At 51.3% G+C, this 8,564-nt stretch overlaps 1 protein-coding gene across 2 annotated transcripts; it reads left to right on the forward strand.

Annotated features, from left to right (window-relative positions):
• The first annotated feature begins 231 nt into the window (after nt 1-231).
• Nucleotides 232-6,187, forward strand: MAGEB17 (MAGE family member B17). Of its 2 annotated transcripts, none has more exons than XM_051827627.2 (2): nt 232-360; nt 4,586-6,187. In XM_051827627.2, exon 2 carries the CDS (start codon nt 4,620-4,622, stop codon nt 5,661-5,663), a length of 1,044 nt encoding a protein of 347 aa, XP_051683587.1. In that variant the 5' UTR covers nt 232-360; nt 4,586-4,619; the 3' UTR covers nt 5,664-6,187. The 2 variants fall into 2 exon arrangements, with proteins under 2 accessions (XP_051683587.1, XP_051683588.1); XM_051827628.2 differs by lacking the exon at nt 232-360 and adding an exon at nt 401-761.
• The last annotated feature ends 2,377 nt before the right edge of the window (nt 6,188-8,564 follow it).

The raw sequence follows: 8,564 nt of genomic DNA on the forward strand, positions 1-8,564 counted from the left end.
AGGCAGTGGGCCAGCGCTACCTCTGCCCTGCACCCCTGCCCTCACTGCCCTCTACCCTTTCAGCCCGTGGGAGGTCTTGGCAGAGGCACAGTGCTAACTTCTGCCTAGACGGTTCCAAAAAGGGGAAGGCTTACCTAAGGAGACGCTCTCAATTTTGTGAGGTTAGGGAGATCCTGAATACAAATCAGCGGATACTGCGGGAAACCAGGGTCCCGCCCCTGCCAGTCAGCTGTGTCCCCGCCCCCTTGGGCGGATGTTGCTCCTCTGACTTCCGCCTGTGAAGCTTCTGGAAGGTGGCAACATTAGAGGGCGCAGTCTCGCCAGTGGAGGGTGGAATTCCAGCGCTGGTCAGGAAGCAAGGTAAGGGCCCTAAATGTGGACCGAAGGGGGATCACGTAGCAGTCTCCCGTACCCCTGACCTGCCGCCACCCAGCCCCTCTCAACCCTGCAGGTCCTGGCAGAGCTATGATCCCGAATTCTACCTGGAGGTTTCTAAGAAGGGGAGGGCTTGATCCAAGGTGGTGCCCCTAATTTCACGGCCCTGACAGGAAACCCTGAATGTGAGCAAACAGACGGCTCCCCAAAGGAGGGGGGGGGACCCGGGTCCTGCCTCAGCTAGTCAGCTTGCCCCCCTCCCCCTCGGGTGGATGTGGCTCCCTGCGACTTCCGCCTCGGATGTGTCGGGAAGGAGAGGACTGTAGTCCAAGGGACGCTCGCTGGAGTCTGTGGAGAATACGGTTCTGAGACTGGTCAGGAATCGAGTAAGAACCCTGAATTTGAAGTGAAGGAAGCCCCCAGCCCCCACCCCGACACCTAACAGGCGATTGCCAAGTGTTTTCGTCCCCGCCAAGCCACCTCAGCCTTGGAGGCCCTCTCAGAGCTATGGCGCCGACTTCTTCCTGGAGGTTTTTCAGATCAGCGGCGAGTGGGGGAGGGGGCCTGGCCTAATGGGTATCCCTAAATGCTGTTAACGTCTCTCTAAAGCGGCGGGGGGCGGGGGCGGGGGAAGGAGGAAGGTCGGCCTCAGCCAGTCTCCCCGCCCACCTTCTCCGGAAGTCCTGCCACCGCGCCTTTGGCCACTTGTGGCGCACTCTGGCTTCCATTTTGGAAGTTTCAGGAAGGTGAGGATGGGGGAGGGAAGGGGGCATGGCACAACATGTACTCAGTGGAGGGTAGAAATTAAGTACAGTACTGGGCAGGACCCTGAATGTGAACTGAAGGGACCACCTGCATATAACCAAGGGATGGCACAGCCCCTCCCGCATCCGGCCGCTCCTCTCCGCCCTGGATGCCGTGGCAGAGCTGTGGCTTCTGCTACAGCTGCATTGGGCTGGAGGGCTCTAGAGAGGGGAGGCTATGATCGAAGAAGTTATCGCTGATTCTTCACTGCTATAAAGACGTAGAGCCTAACAGAGAGTGGGCGGCCTGGAAACCAATGTGGGGACTTACCCCCAAAGGAGAGCTCGGCCAGAGTCCTGCCCCTAGAGTCAGCCCTAGCCACTCCCTTGGCCAGATGTGGCTCCCTATGATTCCATCTCGGAAGTTTGGAGAAGGTGGCAATCTTAGTTTGAGGGTAGTACCCCAAGTCAGTGAAGGGTAGAATTCTAGGACTGGTCAGGACCCTGAATGTGGGCTGAAGGAACTACCCACTAGCACATACCAAAGGTGATCACCCAGCGCTACCGCTGCCCTGCACCCTGCATGCCCCCCTCCCTCTGCCTTTTCAGACCTTGGAGGCCATGGCAGAGCTGTGGTGTAACTTCTGTACTGGGCCTGGGTGGGGAGCTGTTTTTGTGGTAAGGGCCATGTGGATATTTTAACATAATTTGCTGGTTGTATAAAATTATCAACTTAAAAATTAGTGGCCGGCGCCGCGGTTCAACAGGCTAATCCTCCGCCTTGCGGCGCCGGCACACCAGGTTCTAGTCCCGCTCGGGGCGCCGGATTCTGTCCCGGTTGCCCCTCTTCCAGGCCAGCTCTCTGCTGTGGCCCGGGAAGGCAGTGGAGGATGGCCCAAGTGCTTGGGCCCTGCACCCCATGGGAGACCAGAAGAAGCACCTGGCTCCTGCCATCGGATCAGCGCTGTGCGCCCGCCGCAGCGCACTGGCCGCGGTGGCCACTGGAGGGTGAACCAACAGCAAAGGAAGACCTTTCTCTCTGTCTCTCTCTCTCTCACTGTCCACTCTGCCTGTCAAAAAAAAAAAAAAATTAGCCTGCTATTATTGAGTTTTGAGTCCCACCTGTGGTTGCCTTGGCAATGATTTTGTGGGCCCCCACCCCTGGTTTAGAGTCCCAGGAAGGGGAGGTCTAGGAGATCTAGACCCTAACAGGAGCAAAAACCCTGAATTAATGAAGGAGCTTCTCCCTAAGAAGGAGTGGGGTTGACCACAATCCCACCCCTACTGTAAGCCCCGCGTCCTCCCTTTTTGCCACATGTAGCATACTCTGACTTCCTGAGAAACCTGAATTCTAGTGAGAGGACCTTTTCCCAAATAGGGAGCCCACCCAAGAGCCTGGCCCCTCTGTCAGGACTGGGTCTCGCAGGACAGATGTAGCCAGATGTGGCCTGCCTTGACTTCTCTAGCTACTCTAGGAAGCGACGGCCTCTGCAGTATCTGGCTTGACTCATGGCACTGGAGTAAGGAGTTGGAAGTCTCACCCTGAGCCAGGGTTGGAACCCTGGTAGACAATGGCAGGGTCCCTCTGAGTCCTACCTCTCGTGTCAGGCCTTGTAGCTTCTAAACAGCCATGACAGAACATGGCATACATTGAACTCCTAACTCCAGAGGTCCCCTTGAAGGAGCTTGGTGTGAAGGATACTGTCTCCGTTCAGCAGATGATGGAATCCCAGGACTGGTCAGGTGTCAAGGCCAAGATCTAAGTTAGGAAATGAGGGTAACTCCACCTTCAGTAGAAAAGGCTGCGCTGAACCCAACTCTACAGCTGTCCTTTGGGGTCCAGGGTGGAGCTGACAGGATCAGGTGCTCACTGACTTCAGCCTGCAGGGTTTCAGGAGGTGAGATTTAAGGACTAGCTGGCCCAGGTGAGCAGAAAGAAGAGTCCCAGACTATGACTGTTGGCAGGAAAGGTGAGAGTCCTGTTTGAGGAATGGGGGAAACAATCACTCCAGAATAGAGGTGGCCACATAAAGTCTCACCTCTGCTCTTGGCCCCAGGCAAACAATGAGTAGAGGTTTTAGGATGAGGTGACTCTTCCTTTCCTGAAAGAGGGGGGTAGCAGCTCAGAGGTGGACTTCTTGCAGTACTGGGGGAGGCCCCATTCATCAGAGGGAGGAGACTTAGTCTCAAACAGGGATCAAGGTGAGAACACTGAGTGACCTGAGGGAATCCCTCCCAAACAGAAGTGGGTCTCATAGAGTGCCACCTGGCAAGCCTGGTGTGTTAACATGCTGAAATGCACTCAGTTCCTCCTAGGATGTCTCACAGAGGTGAAGAACCTGGACAGTTTCAAGTCATCTGATAGAGATTTTTTCTAAAAATTTATTTACTTATTTGAAAATCAGAGTTACACAGAGGGAGGGAGAGAAGGAGGGGGAGAGAGAGTGAGCGCGAGCCAGGACTCAATCTGGCACCCATATGGGATGCCAGCACTGCAGGCGGTGGCTTTACCAGCTATGCCACAGCACCGGCCCCTGATAGAGATTTTTAAGTGCTTGCCAAGAATCAAAGTGAAGGCCCTAGGGACTGAGGTGACTCCTCAGCCCCTAGCTGTGGAGCCTACACAGCATATCTCCACTATGGCAGACCAAGAGCTGAGGCAACCAATATACCTCCTAGGGGTGCTACAGATTTGAGGAGCTAATATGAGGGACTAGGCCTCAGGGGAAGACAGGGATGTTTTCCTTGTTGTGACAGGATTCTGGGTGAGGACTCAGGGGAACATCCACCCAGAACAGAGTGCCCCAAAAAGTACCTGCTTCCCACTCAGCCCTGGGAAACCCCAGGAGAGGTAATCAGGTATGGTATGCACCTCAGTTACGCCCTAAGTGCTCAGGGTGGTGGTCTGCAACTTGTCCTGCCTGCATGAGGGCTGACAGGGCCACTGACACCAGAACATCAAAGGCTCCCAGCATCTAGACCCTGCTGCCAATCCAGGGAGGCCATGAACCAGCATGGCTGGGGCAGGGGGGATCATACTTTTACTGTATCACCTCTGGGGGCGTGTCTCCAGAAGACAAGGACCTTGATCCAAAGATAAGGGCCTCACATGAGCCAGGAGTGAATTACAGGTTGAGTCAGGAGTCAGTGAACATGCTAAAGAGGATGGGGACCACCCACTGATCTCAGAAGGCTTCCTATTTTATCTTGGGAGGGCATAAACACATATGTCAGGCAGAGGCACAACTCAGCTCCTCCTCAGGAGAAACAGAGGAGTGATGGTCTTGGTCCAAAGAGAGTAGTCACAAGGGAGAGCTGGCAGACTGCAGCCTAAGGCATACTCTTGACCTCAGGAGAATAGGAGCCCTACAGTGTCCTAGGGCAGTACCCCTAGGGATGCCTGCTCCAGGGACCTTTTTAAAGGTATCTCTCTGTTGAGGGGCTCATCTACCCTTGTTCTCCTCCAGCTGCCTGTGTCCTGTGCCTCCAGCCATAGTCATCATGCCTCGTGGTCAAAAGAGTAAGCTCCGTGCCCGTGAGAAACGCCGCCAGGCCCGAAGTGAAAACCAAGATCCCAAGGGTGCTGAAGCCACTGCAGCAGAGGAAGGAAAGTCACCATCTTCCTCCTCACATGTTTCTGGGAAAGAATCCCAGAGCACTTCTGCTGCAGGCATCCTCCAGGGATCTCAGGCAGCCAGATCCACCAGCACCCCTGCTGCTGCTGCTGCTGCTGCTGCTGCTGCTGCTGCTGCTTCACGTTCAAGTTCTGGTGAAGGTGCTAAGATCCAAGAGAAGGGAAATCCAAGATCCACCCGTGCTCAGGCCGCCTCTCGCCACCCAAGAAAAGATCCCCTGACTGAGAAGGTGGATATGCTGATGCAGCTGCTGCTGCACAAGTATAAAATGAAAGAGCCCATCCTCAAGGCAGATATGCTGAGTATGATCAGCAAGAAGTACAAGAAGCACTTCCCCAAAGTCCTCCAGAGAATCACTGAGCGCATGGAGTTGGTCTTTGGCCTTGACCTGAAGGAAGTCAGCGGCAGTGATCCGTCCTACACTCTTGTCTGCAAGCTAGAGCTTTCCAGTGAAGAGTGTCTGGATGATGGCAGGGGTTTTCCCAAGACTGGGCTCCTGCTGCCTCTCCTGGGCATGATCTTCATGAATGACCACCGTGTCACTGAGGAAGAGATGTGGGCATTCCTGAATGTGTTGGGAGTATTTGATGGTAGACAGCACTTCATCTTTGGGGAGCCCAGAAAGCTCATCACCAAAGATTTGGTGGAGGAAAAGTACTTGGAGTACCAGCAGGTACCCAATAGTGATCCTCCACGCTATGAGTTGCTGTGGGGTGCAAAGGCCCACAATGAAATCAACAAGATGAAAGTCTTAGAGTTTTTGGCCAGGATCAAAGGTACTGCTCCCAGTACCTTCCAGTCCCGTTATGAGGAGGCTTTGAGAGATGAGGAAAATCGATCCCGAGCCAGAAATGCAGCCAAGGGTGGTGCTACTACTCCACCTGGGGCCACAGGTGCTAGGAAAGTCTGAGGCAGTGTTCATTTTGGGGTTCAGAAGAGCTGTCAACCTTCTAAGCAATGGGGCAGGAGGAGGTAGAGGTAGAGAAAGCATAACGTATCACTTTCTGTGTTCTGTTACTCATAAGTAACTTGTAGATTGAGTGTTTCTCCAGTTTTTCCAATATGTTCCTTTAACGTTTATTTGGATTCAGATGCTACATTTCTTGCTGTTATAACCACACAATTGCTGTTTATCAAGTTTAATGCTTTGTAAAACAAATTGCAAAACTTTGTATCTTTTATTGGGATGCAATACAAGAAAACATAGCTTTGGTTAAATGGATATACTTTAAAATGTATAAGAATTCTTAGCAAGTTGGGATCACAAAATGACGAAGAAAAAAATAAAAGGTGGCCAATTCTTGTTTTTCTTACTCCTTTTATAGTCTGTTGTTCAAATTAAAAGCTATGTACCTAGAATATATCTCGGTTTGCTTAGCTTCAAGAATGTAGATGAAATTAAAGCATCATAAGTAGGAACTTGTGTTCACTGGCTGTTTTGTTCACCAGTTATGAATTGAGCATCTGCTCTTCGAAAGGCCTCATGCTACTTCTAGGGCTGTGTAGAGAAGATCCAGTCCCTGCCAAAAACATTTTAGAGTCCAAGAGTGGCTATCAGGTATGCAACATGAAGAGACAGCAGTTGAAAAAGAACTTGAAGGACAATACAGGGAAGGGCTGAGGAGGGATAAGAATCCAGTTGGGGACAGCCCAGTGTGAAGACCCTGGGACAAGCCAGGTTGGGAACTTGGGAAGCGGCCAGCCACTTTATGGCAGGAGATTTTAAGTTAACCTTCATCGGAGCCTATTTGAGGCTGTCAAAAGGGTGAGTAGGGGCTGCACCCTGGTTTGGTGGGTCTCAAGGTGAAGAGAATACAACTGCAACAGAAGCTTATTCCTTCCTAACAGTTCCTTAGGGGTGTGGTAAAGGTGAAAAACCTTGACCCGGGGCAGGATCAGAAGGGCTCCTGTGGCCTTTCCCCGTGTGGGTGAACACTGTGTGCTACATGGGTGTTTGAGCATTTGGAGAGTTTCTGAGAACAAGCATGATACTTCTTTGGCCCTTTTTGTCCTGGCCTGGGGCAGCCGAATTAGGGGGTATTCTGCGTAATACAACAAAATGTAAGTGAGGACTTGATTTTTGCTGGTGGTAAAATGAATGAAAGTAGAGATGGATTCAATGGGAGGGGTGAGGAGGAAAATCTTCTATCCTTTGCATACCACCCGGGAGCTTTGTGGTACATGCACTTGATCTTAGCCAAAAGGCCGAGAAGCAATTGTGGTACATGCAACCAGGGAGGTCTACTTCACACGTGAATCAAATGATCATCTCACAGCGACCTGCCACCTAGTGTTATTTACTAAGCAGAATTGTGGCTTGATAGTTTTCTTTGTTCAAGAATGTTATGTATTCTCTGACATCTGGCTTAAATAAATAAAAAAAAAACCTCTGTGGTACATGACTGGAATCAAAATAATAACAGTCACAATAACTTTTTTAGAATTTCCATACTTTCCAGACACTGTGCTAGGTTCATAGCATATATTCCACTCATCCACCAGTCCTATAAGATGGGGCATATCAAACCTGCTTCTCAATGGAATGGGGGAGGCAGTAGGAGGTGGGATGGTAGTGTGGGTGGGAGGTCGGGAATGGGGGAAAGAACCACTATATTCCAAAAAGCTGTACATATGAAATTTGTATTAATTAAATAAAAACCTTCTAAAAAATCCTGCTTCTCAGATGACAAAGCTGAGGCCCAGAGTTTGCTCATATGCCTGAGTCCACACTGTGGCTAAACAGCATGGCTGGTGCTAGATCCTGGGCCTGAATCCATCCAAAGCTCCTGCTACCCCACTCCTCCCAGCCAGTGGCACATCTTGATGCAGTAATTCACCTTGCTTTTCACTACTCCAAGATGTAGCTCATGCAATGAAAAAAACAGACTGCACAAACTATAGACTGGGGATACAGAGCCAGAGTAATAACAAATTGATAGTAAGAGAAGATGGGTGGGCATTTAACACAACAGTAAGGTACCGCTTGGGATACCAGGATCCCATATTGGATTACCTGGTTAAGTCTTAGTTCCTGTACTTCCATTCCAGCTTCCTGTTAATGTGCACCTGTGAGGTGGCAGTTGCCACTGACCCACTTCAAGTCCTTAAGTTCCTGCCACCCACGTGGGAAACCCAAATTTGGCCTTTGGCCTAGCCCAGGCCAAGATGAGGTAGGCATTTGGAGTATGAACCAGCAGAAGGGAGATGTGTGTATTTATGTGTGTGTTTCTGCATTTCAAATAAATAAAACTGCCCGTTAATACAAGGAGCTCCAAACTGGGGTAGCCAGATATGGTATGCCCCAAATTTCCCCTCTAAGGTGGCAGGAGGTAAGTGAGCCTTGTTTGACTACTTTTGGACTCAGGTCAGTACAGAGATGTTGGCACTGGGTGCCTCCCAGGCAGAGTGGTGTGCTAAGGTGCTCCTTTTATTGTTTTTAGGGCATTTCAAGGAGGTGAAACTTAGGTTTGAGGTATCAGCTTAACCACAGCAGGGTGAAGGGGCCCAGGGCCTGTCAACAGTTAAAATGATGGTGCTGAGTGTGAACTGAGCCCCTTACCCATTCCAGAATAGACAGCCCGCACTACCAGCTCTTCCTGTCCACTCCGGGGGTGGGGCTTGTTGGCAGGCTCTAACCTTTTCCACAGGGTTCTCAGGGTACAGGCTGGCAAGTGAACAGGAGCTCCGAGAGTCCTGCTGGGTCCTAAGGCAGTGCCCTAAAGCACACCTGCAATAGGGGCCTTCTTGGAGCCAAGTTAGTCTCTCCCTGCTGAGGGAGCTCACATTCTCCCATCCTCCTCCTTCAAGTACC

Source organism: Oryctolagus cuniculus, chromosome X (assembly GCF_964237555.1).
Source record: "Oryctolagus cuniculus chromosome X, mOryCun1.1, whole genome shotgun sequence".
In the NCBI taxonomy this organism is placed as follows: Eukaryota; Metazoa; Chordata; class Mammalia; order Lagomorpha; family Leporidae; genus Oryctolagus; species Oryctolagus cuniculus.

Bases quoted from the DNA above. Each gene is read 5' to 3' on its own strand.
- MAGEB17 (XM_051827627.2), top strand. From the start codon at position 4,620: ATGCCTCGTGGTCAAAAGAGTAAGCTCCGTGCCCGTGAGAAACGCCGC.